This window comes from Trachemys scripta, chromosome 6 (assembly GCF_013100865.1).
Source record: "Trachemys scripta elegans isolate TJP31775 chromosome 6, CAS_Tse_1.0, whole genome shotgun sequence".
Lineage (NCBI taxonomy): Eukaryota > Metazoa > Chordata > Testudines > Emydidae > Trachemys > Trachemys scripta.
In genome coordinates this window covers 94767960-94788309 of record NC_048303.1, presented here as the reverse complement: position 1 = coordinate 94788309, position 20350 = coordinate 94767960, and the positions used below count along the sequence as shown (strand labels likewise).

Here is a 20350-nt window from a genome sequence, read left to right as displayed (position 1 = left end):
CTTGTTTATAAATAAAGGTGATGTAAACCTCATATTACGTGCTGCCCCCTCTGAAGTGCAGCCTTTAAAGGACAGAATCTATTCCCGAGATTTGGTCATATGCAGAAGTATTAATGGCTGTTATTTATAAATTCAGTCATAATTTAAAATCTCATACAGTCTCTAGGTGAATTGGGCCACATTGAAAATACAGTACTTATAATGTCTAATAGAGCTAAACAGAATGTAAGTTATGCTACCAGATTTTGTCCTTGTCCATTTTAATGAAATGATCCTCAGTTCTTCTGATCACCTCTTCTCACAGACTGTTTAGCCACTATAAAAGCGTCTGATTATTATATCCTTCTTCAGATACTGGATTGACAGAAACAAATGAAACAACTACATGGGAAGGCAGAATGTCTTCTCCTCATTTGATATTATCCAGCAATTGTCACTATTCTCTCTAGTTTTCCAATCCCTGAAAATGGCTTTTAAAGTGTAGAGGTATTGCCTAATGTTCATGTTGGTGCATGCTTTATACTACCAATATTGAATCAATAGAAGACACTGCTGGCAGTATGAGAGTTTAGAAATACATCTGGGGGAAGAGTCTCAACTGGCGTAAATTGCCAGTGAAGTGAATTTACACCAGCTGTGGATCTGGCCCCTGATCTCTTCTAAAGCTACTGGTATTTATCCAGCCAGCTGGAATCTGCAAAATTACTTGCCTGAAATGCCACTATATATGGCATGTTTCTGTGCTTTTAGATATTGCTCAGCTAGATTTGGAGAAATAAAATCACAGGATTTCTTTGGATTTTTGGATTTGTTTTGTGTTATTCTAGACCCAGACATCTATATCAATCTCACTGAAAATCAAATGAGGACAGAATCATCTGCACTGAAATGTTTTAAAATACAAGGCTGAATCTGAATTTGTTTCCACAGCTGTATTGGTTTTGTGCATATTTACCAGACAGAGGTGCAAGTGTAACTAGCGCTGTGGTGAAAGTAAACAGGAACATTATTACACCTGATTAGGAAATTTTGCAGTACTCCTCTTTACACAGGATTGCTCTGTTAGAATGTGTTTTAGATCTTGTGGGGTTTTTTTTGGATATGCTGATGCCAGATATTGTGCTGGCAACTCTGTACTTGACAACAGAGATTCCAAAACATCTGTGTTTAATTGGCAGTGAAAAGCTTCCCCCTTTCAATTCTCTCGGCTTGCCTGTAGATTGTCCTTCTCATCTACAAGGATGTCTGTATTTCACAGGAATTTGGTCAATATATTTTTTTAAAGGATTTCACAATATCTTAAACATGAGAAGATTCTTAAGACTCCTGAAATTAGCCACTCTCCCCTTCTTACTCATCCTACAACTTTTTCCATCCCTCATCTTTCTGCAAGATAATCTTAGAATAGATCTTCTTCCCAAACTTCTACTTTTGACAGGTTATTAAAGATGGATAACTTACTAAATATAGTTCTAATTCCACATTTCTTTAATTAATTTCTGTCATTTGATTAGTTTTATTGCAAATGTTAGAAGTATTTTGGTATGTCAAGTATAAAGCAGATGTATTTAAAGGAAAAATGAAGGGATGGTAAAGGATGCTACCAGGAAAATGTGTTTGTTTTTAAGCAGCACTGCTTAAGCTTTGTCCTATTTGGCCTATGTCAATTTCAACTAAAAGAATTTTTGAGATTTTGAATCGGAACTTAGTGTTTTTCAGCCACATCCTTAAATCTCAATTCCCTTGTGTTGTGCCAAAAGCTACCAGTAATTTAAAATAATGGGATTTGACTTTTGAAACTCATAACTGTACTGCACAGCCAACAACAAATTATGTGATACTGTTCTTTTTACTCTTGGGGATAAAACCAACACTCAGGCTTTTCAAATTCACATAATGTATTTGAAACTCAAAGGAGGGCATGGAAAGAATGCAATCGTATTCCTTACATTTTTATGTTTCTGCTTATAACCAAAATATAAATGTTTCTGTTTAGAACCAAGACAACAGAAAACCACATATTTCCCCAAAATACAGATAACTCTAAGGACTCGGCAGGAATAGAAGGAATTTTCAGTTTCTGTTCCAAGGATCACACAACATAATAGTCTGTTTGTAGGACAGAAAGGTGCACTGTGTACTACCCTCTTTATTACATTACATTCCAATGGGATACACTGAAAATTTGGGGGCCAGATATGTAGATAGAAAAGTGATAGCAAATAATCAGAAAAAGGATACAATGTACGTTATTTGTTCAATAAAACTTGTGCTTAACTTCTACATGTAATTACAGTAACTCCTCACTTAACGTTGGAGTTATGTTCCTGAAAAATGCAACTTTAAGCGAAACGATGTTAAGTGAATCCCATTTCCCCATAAGAATTAATGTAAATGAGGGGGTTAGGTTCCAGGGAATTCTTTTTCACTAGGCAAAGACTCTATAAGTAAGTAATATATATATATACACACACACACACTCTATAAGTTTTAAACAAACAATTTAATACTGATACACAGCGATGATTGTGAAGCTTGGTTGAGGTGGAGGAGTAAGAGGGTGGGATATTTCCCAGGGAATGCCTTACTGCTAAATGATGAACTAGCAATTGACTGAGCCCTCAAGGGTTAACTCTCACACTCTACTGTACAAGGCAGCAGGAAAGGAGGGAGGGTAGACAGAGACAGAAACACACACCGTGTGTGTGTGTGTGTGTGTGTGTGTGTGTGTGTGTGTGTGTGTGTGAGAGAGAGAGAGATGCGCGTTTCCCCTTTAATATGAAGAGTGGGGTCAGAAGTACACTGCCTTGTTAATTAGATCAGCAAGCTGAGACCCAACCACAGCTGCAGCTGCTGCTGCCTGGAAGCTCCCTCTGTCGTGTCCCCCCTGACATTAGGCCCCCTCTTACTCTCCCCTACAGCAAGCAGGAGTCTCGGGGAGCAGCTCCCAGGCAGAGGGCAGGAGCAGCACATGGCAGTGGGGGGAGGGACAGCTGCAATTGGTAGCCTGCCGGGCAGCTGCTGCACAGGGAACTTAGGGGAGTGAGGAGCTAATAGTGGGAGCTGATAGGGGGGCTTTCAGTCCACTCTGGTTCCAACCACCCACCAGCTAGCTCCACCAGGCTGCTCTTCCTGCAAGCAGTGGACAAAGCAGGCGGCTGCCAAAAGATGTTAGAAGGGAGCATTGCACAACTTTAAATGAGCATGTTTCCTAATGGTTCAACAACGTAACAATGAAACAATGTTAACCTGGGCCACTTTAAGTGAGGAGTTACCCAGTGATTATTTGTATCAGTACAGCTTGATTTCTTCAGACAATACCAACACTATATTATCCAACACCACACGCAAGACTACCATATAGATTTTATTGGTAGATCGAACTATCTGACTGAAAGTCACTATTGACTGTTCTGTGATCTATAAGAAATAAAATAGAGAGGTCTGTGGCACACTGGCAGAGCAGCATGTGGAAGTTTATACTTCCACTGTCGGTTCAGTCTGGTGGATAAAACATTTCCGTTTGCAGTTTTGTCAATATAGCATCCTTTATGAGACCTAAATCCACCTTAAAAACCAACAAAGACCACCTTAGGATGCAGAAAATCAACCTGCAGATTGCATTTATAATTACATCCTCACAGTAATTGCCTATTTCAGGAATTTAAAATACACCTGCATATTAGCTTATTCACTAGATGAAGACTGGTTGACTAAAAGGACTCGTAATAGAAGACAGAGCTCTTCACTTCTGGGTCAGTGATGCAAATCAGGCCCTGGGCAGTAATGAAAGTCATTACACTTTGATGGTCATTTGACAGCTTATCAGAAATAGGTCACTAGTTAAGTCCACTACCAATGGATGCATTGTCATCCACATCACAGAAAAACACCATTGCATTTATCATATTTGTTGAGAATTTTATCAGAGTGATCAAGAAACCTGTTCTTTCCTTTGTCCCTAGAAAAGTTACCTCGTGAAAAGTGTCATGATAGAATGAGAAAATCTGCCCTACCCCTACTTTTTCTATGATTGCCCCCCACCCTCTGGCACGGGTATCACACTGTATAATAGGATTTTGGCCATAAAGACTGCACTGAAGCCATTCATTTCTATCTCTTATAAAATGACTCCTCCTGTATGAAGGGAATAAATCTAAGGGTTATATGCTGGTGCACTAGCTTTATAAAAGGTTTCAGAGTAGCAGCCGTGTTAGTCTGTATCCGCAAAAAGAACAGGAATACTTGTGGCACCTTAGAGACTAACAAATTTATTAGAGCATAAGCTTTCGTGGACTACAAGAAGTTAGCTTTGTAAAAGGTTTGTTGAAAGAAAGTTGGCTATGATGCATGTGTGGTAATGTAAGATATAATTTGTAAACTCAGTGATGGTCATTTTACAGTGTATTTCTCCAAAAGAGACAACCCCATTGCAAAACCAACTGTCTGTAAATTTTCTTTAAACAAAACAAACCATTTGTGCCTGGAGCACAAAATGTATTTAAAAAACCCTCATTTCCCTTTTTAAGACTCTTCAGGCCAAATTTCCCCTTGAATGTAAATCTGAGGTTTACCCTAGATATTAAAAGCAGATGGATCTAACCATATTTGGATTACAGAAAACAAACAAACAAACAACCTTTCATTGAGAATTTATAAGCAAATAACTCAGAACAAATTATGACAGATTAGTTGAGTGAATTAGAAGTGGAAATGCTGACAGATCTTTAGCTATAGACACACAAATACCATTTCTGTGCTGCTTAGAGTATCAGGTACATAGTGAAGAACATCTCTCTTGTGTTGCCTTATGCAATTTCTGTATCTTTTTGAAAGTGCTTATATTCCAGTAAAACATCAACAGTTAAAAGAACACCTGACTGAGCACAGGGACAGTATCAGATTTCAGCAACAGATGGATGACTAAAATATAAATTGTGGTTACGGTATACATATTTAATAAATAATAATACAATAAGTATTTATAATTAAATATCCATCTCAATAACCCTGTAAGGTGAGTAAGTATTATAATAGGTACAGATAAGTGAACTAAGACAAAGAGAAGTTAAATAATTGGCCAAAGTCTCAGAGTAATTGGCAATGTAAAAAATAGACCTAAGGGTGACATCCTGGACCCTTGCAAGTTAATGGCAAAGTTCCCATTTACTTCAATGGGACCATGATTTCACCCTAAGAGCTCTGAATCCCAGTCCCAAGCTCTGTCCACTAAACAATATAGTCATCCTGGTGGCAGAATATTTGTGAATATAATTACTGAAAATACCCAATAAAACACAATGAAAATCAAACTCCATTGGCCCTGAGAGAGAGAGAACGAGAACTGAGCTCCACCCACAAAACTCTGCACCTAACATCTGCATAGAATTCCCATGGGTGTATGTGTAAAGCTAGGCAACTAGACTGCAAAATCTCCCAGTTTCCAAGGACGGTTGTTATAACAGTGCACATCAATGTAATTAAGTGATTGCACATATTCCTTGGGCTTTTTATTTTTAAGGACTAAAGGCAAAGTGTTCTGTCTTTCCAGCATAACCATTTCTTACTCATGTTTAATTCAATAACTCTAGTCTTACCAGGAATAGTTATTATTGCAAACCGGAAAGGTATCATTTTAGTTTTTCATGCAGAGCCTGAGTCTGTTGACCTATAGGGCATGCATGCTACAAGGCTAATTTTTCTTCCCCCCCAGGCTTTGAGAAAGGGTTGGATTAAGGTGTATTAAAGGGGAAAAGTCGAATGTTATCTTATCTGTGGGCTGGCTGGTGTTGGGTGCTGTCAGTTCAGTCTGCAATTTTTATAATGTACATTTCTTGAAAACTGTTTGTTCATAGCCTGGATTATGCAATGGATACCAAGCCTGGAAGCTCTCTTGGGCAAGGACTGTCTTCTTTATTGCTTGTTTGTAAGGTGCCAACCACAATCCATCTCATCCTTGAATAGGGTTTGTAGGTGCTACTGTAATATAAATAAGTGTATGGCCTGATTTATCACTGTTACTCCAGTTTTAGGGTAGACTAAGTCCACTGAAAACCACGGAGTCACACCGCTGTCAAACTGAACCAACATAGTGGTAAATCAGGCCGACAATATATGAATACTATAAATGCAGAAAAGCAAATTAGGGTGTCTTACAATATGTTATGGTCAGTCTACGTTCCTTTATGTAGCTAGTCACTGATCTTAAAAAGGTGTGTCCGCTCAGACTTTCCCAGTTTGATTTTACAACCAATCCCTTGGTTCCTAGGGCCAGCAGGGAACAGAGCACTGCAGACATAGCAGCCTCAGCTAGAGGAGCTTTTGATGGGTTTAAAGTTGGGAGGAGAAATGAGGATTTTTTGGGCTCTTTCCAGGCATCTTTTTTCCTTTCTCTGGAACTCCTCATCTCTGGAACTACCTAACCATGTAGCAGCTGTTCCTGCGCTCAGCTATCTCTTTTAATTTAAAAAGCAAAATTGGGAGGTATATCAATTTCTATTAAGCAAAAATAAAAATCCCCGAGAAGGCTCCTACAAGCTTTCAGGTTGCAGAATCCTACACAAGATCTCCTCTCATTTTCTGTTCTACCTTCCCCGGCATCCCAAAAACATTTGGTGATTCTTGCAAAGGCAGATAAGGTTCAGAAACCAGGCAATTTGTTTAACCAATTTTAAATTTGGAGCACTGAATAGCTTCCAAAGTAATTTTAACATTACTGATAACTGCCATCTGAGCATTTGCTGATGGGATGGAGGAAATGATCTAGGAAACAAGAGCCAATGTCTGCCAAATAAAACCCTATAATGTCTAGGTCCCACATTCATCTAAAACCCTGTATTGAAAAATTAAAGATTTATGGCCCTATTTCCCCTACTATTTACATTATATCTCCTCCACCCCTCAGTTTCCACAGTAATAACTGTAATGATACTTTATACAAATGAAATGATAAAGGTGCTGGCGTCAATCCTATGATTTCTGTGATATTTAAACTTGTTTGACAATTCTAAATGGTCACCACTATCACTGGGCACTCCTCCTCCTCCACACCTATAGTGTGTATTCTGCCAATGTGGTTCCTTATTGTGAGAAGTAGGGGACTACATTTCTGACAGAATCCCAGTTAATTTTAGGGACTTCTTCTATCTGCTTCCCTGGTACTATGCCGAGTGCTGCCCTCATGTGTTCAGAACACCACCAAAAGCCCATGATGTAAGCAAAGGGCAGCAAAATGAGAGTTAAAATGAAATTAATCAGGTAAGGCCATAAATTAATAATAGCATCTAGATGTTCAACTGTGGTCAAGGAAATAGCTTGGGGATATCTCTCAAACTTTAAATCCACATGGACTGGGAAGCTGAGGGCCTGCTCAACTAACTCATGGGGTCATACCGACTTGGCAGTTTTCAAGGACATTTTATTAATGAAGGTGTTTTTTCATTCCCCTCCCCTGCGCTTAATTTGCTGATTAAAGGTGATTGCTGAAGGATCTGGCTTTTGTTGGAAGGTGCATGATGTAATAGTCTTTTCTGCTTCTTGATAAATATAATGCATGAAGTATTAGAATGCCATAGCAGAGTGGCAGATGCTAGGGCCCTGATGAAGGATGCTAGAATACTCTATTGAGTTACCCTACATTCAATGGTCTAGACTCTGTGTGCTACTGCACCTTTTTTTACGGTGTTGGTTTACGAGGGTTCCCTGGGTGGTGCAGAGCTATGGGACTGGTTCTATACTACTACACTGACCTGCAGCCCCTAAGGGGGGAGGAATAGGGTATGGCCAGAGAGAACTGCACTCTGAGGCTGGGTCTACACTACCCACCTGAATTGGCGGGTAGAAATCGACCTCTCGGGGATCGATTTATCGCGTCCCATCAGGACGCGACAATCGATCCCCGAATTGACGCTCTTACTCCACCAGCGGAGGTGGGAGTAAGCGCCGTCGATGGGAAGCCGCAGAGGTCGATTTTTCCACCGTCCTCACAGCAGAGTAAATCGGCTGCGATACGTTGAATTCAGCTACGCTATTCACGTAGCTGAATTTGCGTATCTTAAATCGACCCTCCCCCCCTGTAGTGTAGATGTAGCCTGAGTATTTTTGGCTGACAAAAGGTCTCATAGGTGGCTGCTATAAATCAAGAGAGCTTAGAATGTAAAGTTTGTCACATTCAGAATTCTTATATTTGTTAGCAATGATTAGAATCTAATTCTTAAATCATGATTTAAAATGTGTGACGGAATGTGTATGGGAAGCCGATTCAGCTCTTTTGAAATAACCCACAATGTTGTGCAGACACTGCAGTTGTTCTCTGAATTTTGTTTGAATACTTACCTTTGACATCAGTTTAAACCTGATCTATTATCAGAATACAAATGGTGTTGTCTTAGTTTCCTCTTTCTGTGTTTCTCCAATGTTGCCCCCATCCAATACAAGCTCTGCACATCATAAGAAAACTCAGCAGTTATACAGCCGTTTACACCTTCAAGGGCCTATTCAAACGTTAAGGGCTCTCTCCTGCTCCCAGTGAAGTCAGTGGTGACATTTAGTTGCCATCAATGGTGCAGGATTAGGTCTTAAATGCCCTATCATTGCTTTACAAACCATAGCTATGCTGCTGGGGAGGTGGATGCAAAAAGGTACATATCACTTGCAGTTCTTACAGGCAACTGGAATGTCTCCAGTGGGGCAAAAGCCTGTAGAGGTGGTCAGAAAATGGAAACAATCTGTTAAAGTTTTGATATTTTTCACTAAATTGGATTTTGCTCTCCTAAGTAATATTATCTCCATTTTAGAGATGAGGGAAAGTGAGGCAGGGGTGAAATGAGTTGCCCAAGACCACATAGTAAATCACTGGCAGAGTTAGGATTAGAATTCTGGCATTCCTGACCCCCTAATGCTGTACTCGCCGCTAGAATGCACAGTCTTGGACTGCTCATGGAACTTTAGTACCACGTAAAGAAGTATGAAATGGGAAGCTCCTTAAATTAAGATCCTAACTGTGAATACCTGCTCAGTGATGCCATTCAGAAGAGATGATTATGCTTCTTAAAATTACTTTGTTGCATTCTGTTTTCTTTCACCTATAGACAAGTGAGCACTGATGCTGCATTCTTCTTTTATGATTTCAATATCAACCTACACTGCTGATTGAACACTTGAAAGAGCAAGTAACCTTTCCAAAGCAATCTACTTGTAGTAGATAACGATCAACCGTTTTGATACCCCTAAGGAAGGAAGGAAAAAGGATGCTCTCTAACTTTTTGCTAGACCAGAGGCCTGCATTAGTTATAAAAAGAAATTATTTGAGGTAGAATAATAGGCAGAATCTAGCCATGCTGAGCATTCTATAGTTTGCCAATTTTTTGTAGTGATCAAGGATGTACTGCAAACCATATGACCAAGGTCTGTGACTGGGAGTGCTTGTAAAATAAATTTTCAAAACTATTTATTTTTTGAGAGTGCCTTGTCCTAAGCTACTGTGTAAAGACACCTGTTGACTCTCAGTGAAATAATAATTAAAAAGAAAACCCATTTCTGACCATGAGATTCATTCAGTTGACTGGTATTTAATAAGTGCTGTTTATTCTCCAGAAAAAGTATACTGGAAGGAGGAGGGGGGAGAGGAAAAGTGGTATCGCTGCAGTGCAAAGCATAAGGCAGCTCAAGTATTATTCATTAGTTAATCTTTTTCATTAGTGTAAAAAAGAGAGAAAGAAAACTGGAGACCTTGTAGCCAATAGCTACATTTGTGAGCTCCTCCTTTCTGTTCCCCAATGACAAACAGTGAGAGTAACTGTGCTGAGGGACGGTGTTGCCATGCAGCCCAGCCAGCCAGCCCACTGAACAGGCAGGCTGACCCACTTTCAAGTACCAGCTTTTTGCTGACCCTTTGAGTGAGAGGTTCTTCCAAGTTTTTGTTGTTTTCACCCTTTGATTTCTCATTTCTAAAGAACCAATTCCCCCGCCCCCTTCTCCTTTATCTTCTAGCATTCATGGAAGAAAGGCAGCTTGTTTCTTGTGCCTCACTTTGCCTTAGTCAATTTCAGAAAAATTCTCTTTTCGGCCTTGTTATGAACATACTTTGGAAGAAATATGGGTCTTGACATCAACAAAATTATGATACAATTCCACAAGGATCAGAGTAATTCATCTATGAAAAACCCATACTTTAACTGTTACTCTTGGCAGCAGCGAAGGATAATAGTGAAATATTATACTAAATATTGCCACGTGCACTAGTAAAATACAGTCTCATTCTTGCCAGCAGCGGTGTGCAACTCCCCCTTCGAGCTCAGGTTTGGATGTTGTGATTTAATCTAACTCTTTTGCTTCTTTTCTATCCAAAACCAACAGAGGTTTAAAGAGAGATGAATTTTTATTGGAACCATTTGCTTAGCCTAAGTTGCCAAAATAATTTAGTTAAAACTGGTGCTTTATTTGGGTTAAAGTTGATCCTTAGCTCCACAGAGGTCGAGGCACTTGGTTTGTCTTGCTCCTTTTGAATTCCACCATGAAGTCTACTGCCGAGTTTTGCCAGGTGAAGTTGTATTTCCTGCCTCCCCACAGTCATCCACGTCTACTTTCATGATTTTAGACAAGTGGGGGAGAAACCCTCCTTAACTCCTTTACCTCATAAATATCAGCCACCACAATTCAAACACAGTGTGTCTTCCAGTTGTTGGGGGGTTAAGCCAGAGAAAGAATTGTTGTAACTATAAAGGCTCTGTTGCTGCTGCTAGTATAACATGTGTTAATACAACTCTTCAATTTGTTAATGAGAGACAACTGCTCTAAGATACATCAGAGTATGATACTGAGTACTATGACGTTATTGCCTTTCTTGGGAACAGGTGAAAAAATACAAAGGGATAGAATTCTGAAAATTAGATAGTAACCAAAATGCTACAATTTACACCACTTGAAGACATAGTCTAAATAGTTTCAAGCACAATAATCAGATATCAATACACATTTCCTTCCAATACATTTTTAATGCCAGGATATGCCTCACAGTGACGAGTACTATATTGACAACATCATTAAGTATCTCTCTGTATGTTCTTGCATGTAGGTTTGGGCCTTTCTACCTCTCTCTATCTTTTTTATATGCATTGTAAATGGGTCAAAACCAGAACCTTGAATGTGAAAACATTTTAATTTTGAGGCAGTCTGGAGTTGAATCCCCATTTTCAAAACTATCCTCTATCGTTTAGGTTCTGGACTGGATCCAAAAACGAACGGGGCCTTTTTTCTGTTTCTAATTCAGATGCAGTGGAAATATCATGGGGCAGAATTACATATTAAATATGTTACGTGGTGGATGTTCTGTGGTCTGGAATAGGTTAAAGCTAGGACTTAGATTCGAGGCCAAATTTTAGTGTGAAATTGTGTGAAAATTTGATTGCTCTGATACTTTGTGAACTATTCTCAGGAGTTTTTGTCACAAAATGGCATAAATCTCACAAGATAGGCTCATCTTAAAACTTGGGTGGAATTCTCATGAGAATGGAATCAGAAATAGACCGTCTGAGTTTTGCATCCAACCCAGAAATAAAGCCAATAAAGGGTTTAGAAATAGGAACTAGAATGTAAACCATCTTGAAATTCAGAGGTGTTTAGATTCAAGGTCCAATTTTAGCCCATCTCTAAAATATAAGCAGAATTATATGGTATTGCTAGTCATTGACTATGATGGTATGTATATATATCTGTAACAGCTGGTCAAAACCAGTAAAACATTTAGTGAAAAGTTTTCAAAATTTCAAAAAACTCTAGACATTTTTTAAAATGTCTGAGTGAAAACTGGGATTTCTGTCCCTTGAGACAGTCTGATATTTTGACACTTGTTTTCATTCCAAATCAGGGCAAACAGCTGAAATATCAAAGCCTTCTTTGTGTAGAATGAAATGTTCTGAAAAAATTTCTATTCAGTAATGTCAAAATGTTCCATTTCTCCATTTTCAATCAAAATCCCTTATATTCCCGAATTGAAATGTTTTATTTCAGGTTTGCTTGACATTAAATTCTGTGACCTTAATAGCAAGCTAGACCATCTGTACACCTGTGCCTGGAAGACACAAACACCTGGTTAAGATACTTTACTGCCTGCTTTGTGCTACCAACGTAGCAAAAAGTAGGCAGAAAGGGTTGACCAAAATTCAGTCCATAATTTTTACTTTTCTAGTAATTTCAAATCCCAGTCTTTAAAGGAGGAGAAGGAACATCTCTCTTTTGTTAATGAAAAAGACCAAAAGCTGCACATACTGCAGGTGACAGACGAACCATCTGAGATTATTTCCCTCAGCTTCGCCTTTAAATGTCCGATTTTGTTTTTGCCTGTCATGGTGAATAAGAAAGGAAGCTCTCACCCTTATAACCAGCAGCATTGGTTTTCCAGTCATTAGAATTCAGATGTCCTGCACGTGAAGTCCTTACAATAATATGCTGTACGTCTCTCCAGGTCAGAAATGGACTAAGGAAAAGGACAAAGACAAAGTGAAAATCAGAATTTTCTTACCAAAAAGGAAAAAAAAAGTTACACAAGTTAAAAAACAAAATCACAAACAAGACTGGTGATCAAAGTAACATGACCCAGCTTTACAGGATTGATGTATCAAATTATTTCTACCTCTACTGTTCTTTTTCGATTAAGAGAGATGCATTAATTGATAGGCAGCCTGTAAAATACATACACTCAGTATTCCACACGTGAAATTTACAAGGAGGGACAAAAAAGTGTATTTGACCTAGAGATAACTAATATGACCACCAAGTGCTTCACGTTGCATCTGTACATGGTTGCCTACCTCAGACATGCTCAAGAGAAGAAAAGCATAACAGATCACAAGCTATTTCAGATTCATTAGGGCCCCAGTCTGGCATTCCTTTCACACTCTAAACTTCCATTGTAGTCATTATGGAAGTGTGAGTCTATGTTGTCATTGACTTGCTCATTATAGCCAGATTAACTACTGGTAATCAGGCAGAGATCAATCCTGTATTCTTTAGGTACCCAAAACTCCAATGAATCTGGATAGTTAATGGCTGTGATGAAGTGGAATTTTTCTGCACTATTTTATTAGTCCTGTGTGTGCCTCAGTTTCCCTCTGTACTTTGCATTGCTACCCTGTGGGTGCAAAAGGGTTAAAAATAAAAAGCTGCTCTTGGGGCAGAGCAGGAGACATGAGGTGTTGTCATGTAACTGTTGGGAGGGGAAATGAATAGGTCATTAAAGAACTGTCTGAAACCGATCCATATCAATGGAGGATCGATCCACAAAGACATTGGGAGCCCTAGGGATTGAGCAACTGATGCTTATCCAGCAGGCAGAACATGTGAACTCTACAGGGGTTGGCAGGGGCTTGGGGGTGGCTGTTGGAGAGACTCAGCATCTCTCACCTAAGACTGACAGCTAGTCAGAGCCAGAAATGGATTCCATAGCAGCACGGCTGATTGCACTGGCTTGGTCAGTATGGACTATATCTTAACCTTTGCTTCTCTATGCTAAACTAAGGGCTTCTGATGTAGTATTTCAGTTGACTAATAAATTCTACTTTATTTTGAAAAGGCTGCCTGGTGTCACTGCAAATAATTGCTGAGGTTCACTGATCCCTGAAGAGTATAAAAGTCTCTGAGGAGGAGTCTATCTCAGTTGGACTCGCTGGAAGGAACTCACAGTGTGAAATGGGAGTGCAAGAGCCCAGAGAATCAGTCTTGGAGGCATAGAGGCAACATGGCCTACCCTTAAAGAAGAGTAGAACACTTGGGGGGTGGCATTCTGAACAGGTACCTCCAAGGGACTGTTTAGAACCTGGAAAGCAGCACTGATCCTGTGGATCTGTGACAATGGGCAAGCAACTAACAACACATATATGAGTTTCTACAATATGTAAATAATGATTCTTATTATTTATCCAAGGATGACAAAAGAGGATCCCATCTGGGTCTCCACTGTGGAATGAACTACCATTTTTTTTCTCTCAGGAACAGAAGAAATCTTTAGAGAATGTAGCCTTCCCGATGCCCTTTGTTTCACAGATACATATTCTCAGGAGGACTTCCTTTCTAAAACCACAGCTTAAAAGGCCATGGATTATGGTGGTGTTCATTGGCAATTTTTCATTTGTTCTGTTAGCAATGAGATGGGGAATATGACAGTTCTTCCAACAATGCTGTTAATAGTGAGAATGATAAATGAACAACAGACTGAGCAGCTATGGTATGGCTTCACAAAAATTAAATAAAAAAGAGGAAATGGGGATTTGTGCTCATGCCATTACTCACCAAACATCAACCTCTGAATAGCCCTGCTCCTGTTCCCATACACTGTCATTGACTTGGATGGTATTGGGATCAGGCCCAATACTAGTTAACTATACTGTCTAGTACAGTGGTTCTCAAACTTTTGTACGCAAACCTTTCACATAGCAAGCCTCTGAGTGAGCCCCTCGCCCCCTTATAAATTAAAATTAAAAACACTTTTTTATATATTTAACACCATTATAAATGCTGGAGGCAAAGCAGGGTTTGGGGTGGAGGCTAACAGCTCATGAACCCCCATTTAAGAACCTCGCAACCCGCTGAGGTGTCCCAAACCCCAATTTGAGAACCCCTGGTCTAGTAGCTAGGACACTAAGCTGGGACTCAGGAGATGCAGGTTCAATTCCCTGCTCCAATCATAAAGTTCCTGTGTGACCTTGGGCAAGTCACTTAGTGTCTTCCTGCCTCAAATCCCCATCTGGAAGTTGGGGATAATGCTTCCCTACCTCACAGGGGTATTGTGAAGATAAATACATTAAAGATTGTGAGGCACTCAGATACTATGGTAACAAGGGCCATAGATTGATTGTCCTGCAGTTTTTTCATGCATGGAATGCCTACTAAATTCAGTGAGAGATTTCTATGTGGAACATCTGCAGGATAACAGAAACCATCCAAGCAGGTTGATTTTTCTGTGAGCTCTTCCTGACACAGGAAGTCACAAGAGAAACTCACCAGTCTGAGAGTTTGGTGTGCTGAACTCAATGCAGTGTTTCTTATTTTTATACTGTCCTAACATCTGCCAGAATTTATTTTCTTGTAAATTTAACCTTTTGAAATGCTTGTTTTGTGGATGCTATACCGTACTTAAACATAGAAATAGTATCTTGTTTATCTTTTGAAGTAAGTAGTTGAAATCAGTCAGGTCTATAAAATTTCCTACATATAACTCGGTCTGAAGAAATTAGTGTTTTATTTTCTTGCTGAGCTGCATAAGCCGGGTTTCTGAGCTGTACACAATTAAGATGACAAACTTTAGCTTCAGTAAATTGGAACTCCATAGGGAAGCAGCAGATATGCAGAAATTACTGCAAACATCCAAGTCTTCTATGTAAAACGTGCCTCTATTTCACACAGGGCAAAGACAGAAATAGACTGATGGAAATTAACAGGTTTGTGATCAAAGGGATTTCATCTGTCTGAATGAGATTAAAGGAAGGAAATGAAAACCAATTACATTTGAGCTTCATAAGTCACAATACCATATAATGGCAGTAAAGCTGGGAAGTGTAGAAAATACACTAAAAAGTAACAGACGTGGGGAGGGGGTGAAGGGTGGGGGCGGAGGGGTCCTCCAATAGCCACACAGTCTAAATAGTTGAAATGGGACCGTAGGCAACAGAATTTTTATATATATTGACCAAGTAGGAATTGCTTAAAATAAGTCTTGTATACTGTAACTGAGTTATGAATGGCACCTCAAAGTCAGGTGTGAAGCCACTTAACTATATACCCTTCCCCTCTATTTTTTTCATTTTTTTTCTTTTGTTTGTTTTTTGGGGGGCTGACACTGCTATTTTACTTTTGGATGGACTCTTGTTCCTTTGCAGCATGTTTCCCACTAGGTTGTGTGAGGCCAATGTCAACTAGACTCTGATGTGACCTAGCATCAAATCCCCTTTTTTAGCTACCAATGGAGCATCAAAGGAGGTATTGTGTATTTTAGTGAAGCCAACACAGAGGACTGGTCTACACTGGGCGGGGTGGGGGAGGAGGAACGATCTGAGATACACAACTTCAGCTATGCAAATAGCGTAGCTGAAGTCGAAGTATCTTGGATTGAATTACCTGGGGTCCAGACGGCGCGGGATCGATGGCCGTGGCTCCCCCGTCGACTGCGCTACCGCCGCTCGCTCTGGTGGAGTTCCAGAGGCGACGGTGAACACGTTCGGGGATCGATATAGCGCGTCTTAATGAGACGCGATATATCATTCCCGGATAAATTGAATGCTACCCGCGGATACGGCGGGTAGCGAAGACATACCCTAAGTCCTGCTCGCACTGGAGCCCTGAAGTCGTTGGTGTATGCAGATCAGCTGGAATACTCACTTGGAAGAAGCAAGATCATTTGTGCTGAAATGTCTTTTGGTTTTCAGAACTTGTTGCATTCCTTCCTAGCTGGATCAGTTTAATCACGACCATTTCATTTTTCTTGTGTGCATCTGAGGTACTGGAGCAGCATATGGTTAAATTACTACATTATTTTTAAGGTGCACTAGTGCCTTTTGGTGATGGATGGACATTTAAAAATATTAATATAAATATAGCTTGTTTTCCAAGAAGGGGTCTCTTTTCAAGTTAGACAATTGGACTGGTATGATAGTAAGTATTTATCCGGCTGAGAGCTGGTAAAAAAACAGAACTGCAAAAAGTGAATGTCATGGAATGTAGTGGACATTAAGGGCTTGTAAGATATGGTATGCTTGGACAGGCATGTAACATGCTTCAGAAAGAAATCAATAAAATTTTATACCAGATCAGGAATTTCACTAGGAGCCCATGTAATGTTTTAGGAAAAGATGTAGCACTGGCTCAAGCCTTCAAGAGTACCTCTGAGAATCCCAAGAGCTGCATTCTTTATTAGGTGAAGTCTGAACAATCTGTGATTCCACAAAGCAAGGCATTATAGTTGTCGAAACTACTGGGAAGAAAAGGCACTAAAATATTCACATCAGTTTTAAAAGGCAATATTCAAGACTGGCTACATTCAGCTAATTATTAAAAACAAACGAGGAGGTCCAGTCTCCTTTCAATGAACAGTGAGCTCTCATTACTGGGAATTATACAGTGTGTCAAGATGAAAATACAACCCACAGTTAAGGTTTAATGAAGACCCCCCAAAAACTTCCAGATTGGGGAACCTTGAAAAGCAAGCTACCCTGATAGTGGTTCTGTTTTAAAGTTCTGTGTAAGAGGCCACTGTTGTATCTGCCTTCTACATCCCATCATCAAAACCAAACTCAGACAACAATTTCTCAAACTGAAAAGCTAAAGCTAAATGTCAAGTACCCAGTAAACAGATGTGTATAAGTTCAACCTCTCTCTCGTGCCTGCATGCCAGTTTGCTTACTGCAAAAGCCATTGAAGTATAACATTTTTCTTTTATTTATGTTGTTGTCTCAAACATAGACAAGCTTTTGGTGTATTATATCAAAGACAGCAGAGAGATATAACAGTATAAGAACAGCATTTCAGCTGATTTCTACAGCCTCTGACAGAACCTTCACTGTATTATGAAGTGAGCTATTGCCAAATTGAAATTTCCTCTTTACAGTAGACACCTCATTTGAAACCAAATAGGACTGCAATTGTTCGCCCCCAACTTTTGTCAGAAACTTTGACAAAAAATAAGAAATTGGAAAGGAGTCAAACTAGCAGTTCATTTGGAGAAAAAATAGGTTTTTTTTTTTTTTCTCAAACCAGGGAGTCATAGGAGCCAATTTTAAAGCATCTGAAACAATCACAGAAGCAGTCAAGTATTTGTAAAACATGACAAAATTGGAACTTAAGTGAGTAAACAGTTGTTCACTAGCCATGTAAGCCACAGATCCAGATAAGATATCACTGATGTTAATTGATTTACCATTTGATTAATCTCAAAAGAGTTAATAGGTAAACATCTTGAAATGAAAACATGTACTAACAAGAGCAATACTAACACTGCTATATAATGGGATCAATTTCAAAAACAGGACAATTTCCTTCCAAGAAAAAAAAAACAAAAACCTTGAATGTCTCATTTGAAATTGCCTGCATACCAGACAATACTCAAAATCACACCAGAATGAGCAGAAGTAAGAATAACTAAACAAAAATTGCATGACCAGCAGCCAATAAATAATGAATGTTAAGTCCTCAGCTCTCTAGTAATACTCCAAGGTCTGACCATCTTCTTTCAACCTTTTCAAAATGTTTATAAAGTAAGCTAAATGAGAAAATATGGAAATGGAACAACTGTACAATAATGGTGTACAAAATCAACAATATTAGTTTGAGTTTTTAACTGGATCCTTAACCAAGAATGAACAGCATTATACAAATTGGTTAGAAATTAGAAGCTTTAATTTCAGGTCAAATTTTGATCCCTTTACTTACACTGAGTAGCGCTTTACTCCACAAGTAGTCCTTTTGAAGACACTGTAGCTAATCCTGAAGCAGGTGCTATTCAACATGAGTAAGGTTAAGATTTTGTCATGGGTATTTTTAGCAAAAGTCACAAACAGGTTGTGGGCAATAAACAAAAATTCACAGAAGACTGTGACCTGTCTGTGACTTTTCCTAAAAATACCCTGTAGGGGGGGACGGACTAACAGTGGGAGTCCCACTGGGGGCTGACTGCTGGCCACTGCTCCTGTGGTGTGGGCTGATCCAGCCCTGGGCACTGAACCCAGTTCTGCCACTGCTCCTGGGTGAGGGTTGACAGTTGCTCCAACCCCGCCACTGCAGTGGGCTGAAGCTGAAGAAGTTACATAGGTCTGTTAAAGTCACTGAATCCGTGACCTCCATGACAGAATCATATCCTTTAACATGAGTACAGGGATCAAAATCTGGCCTTATATGTAAAAATAAAGAACAAAAATAATGATTCAAAAGAAACAAAAATGCCATTAGTGAAAGAAAATTAGAGGAAAATTCAGTTGGTGTGAAGTTGTATGACACAACCAGGATCAAATAGAGAGGGATCAGAGTGCAAATTAAGTTTTCCTTCATAGCAAAATGCTAAAGCAATGAATATTAACAATGGTGATTACATTGTCATAATGACCAGTGGTTTGATGCAGATCAGTCTATCTGAAAAGAAATGTTTTGCTAAAATGTCAGAGGCGTCTGTGAGTCTAGTTAAAGAAAGGATATAGAAAACTGATCTCCATACAGGCAGAAGTAAAACATAATACCATAGGATTTACAAAAGAAGAAATGTTGCCAGGCAATCTGAAGGGGTCAATGGGCCATCTTTGCAAATCCTGGCTATGACGAGACGGGCTTTGATTGTTACTGCTATATCTCATCAAAACAAGTAGTATTTTCCGACACCGCATCCTTCCCTGGAATTCTGTTACATAGTATTTATTAGTAGATCACACACAAAGTCTAATCAATTTTAAAATACAATTCCTATTCCAACAACAGCATTTTCAGCATTCTGATGTCCACATGACTCTGCCCCATGAGGCCATTCAACAACTTTATAAACAAGGCAGAAAACACAGCTGCTTGGCCTAGCCACGTAAGACAGATCCAATTCTAATGAGTCATCCAAAATCCATATTCACATTTACTGAATGATTAATGTCTCTCTATGACCAGTCAATTAATAACTGTCTGATGTTATACCCAATTATTATTTATGGAAATATTCTTATTATATGGAAATGGCATAACTGAGATATTTTATGCAAGATGTGTCTTGTAAGGTATCATCGGAAAGGTTATAATATACTGAACGTAATTATCCAATTTGTATGCATGTATCATTTCTGTATCTAATGTTAGGAATATTGACTATGTAACAATTACAATTGTGTGTGTATTTGGGATACACCCATCAGACAACAGGCCATCAGCCTTGATGGGCTATTAGGAAGAAACAATAAGTCTTTGAAGATACCAATCTCTCTCCTTCCTGAGAGGCATCCTGGGATGTAGATGTGCCACAACTAGGTCAGGTAGGCCTGTCACCTGGTAATAAACATCATCTTGGATTTCTAGTAATTTTCCACTAAAAGAAGGGGGTGGTCAAGACTGGGAAACAAAAGATTCCCGCCTTATATAAATCTTATTTAAGGCTGGGGAGTAAGGCAATCAGGACTCTCCCTTCACTGCCTTCCCACCCAAGAAAGACTGCTAAAAGTACCTAAAGAGACAAATATCAGGGGGTAGCCGTGTTAGTCTGTATCTACAAAAACAACAAGGAGTCTGGTGGCACCTTAAAGACTAACAGATTTATTTGGGCATAAGCTTTCGTGGGTAAAAACCTCACTTCTTCGGATGCATAGTGTGAAAGTTACAGATGCAGGCATTATATACT

At 39.3% G+C, this 20350-nt stretch overlaps 1 protein-coding gene across 3 annotated transcripts in view; it reads right to left on the bottom strand.

Moving 5' to 3' along the window:
* Nucleotides 1-20350, bottom strand: part of PCSK5 (proprotein convertase subtilisin/kexin type 5) — a 294987-nt gene that overhangs the window by 104254 nt on the left and 170383 nt on the right. For all 3 annotated transcript variants that reach the window (XM_034773743.1, XM_034773745.1, XM_034773744.1), the window contains one exon: nucleotides 12372-12475. In XM_034773743.1, the coding sequence (XP_034629634.1) occupies nucleotides 12372-12475 (104 nt within the window). The remainder of the gene's footprint in view (nucleotides 1-12371; nucleotides 12476-20350) is intronic.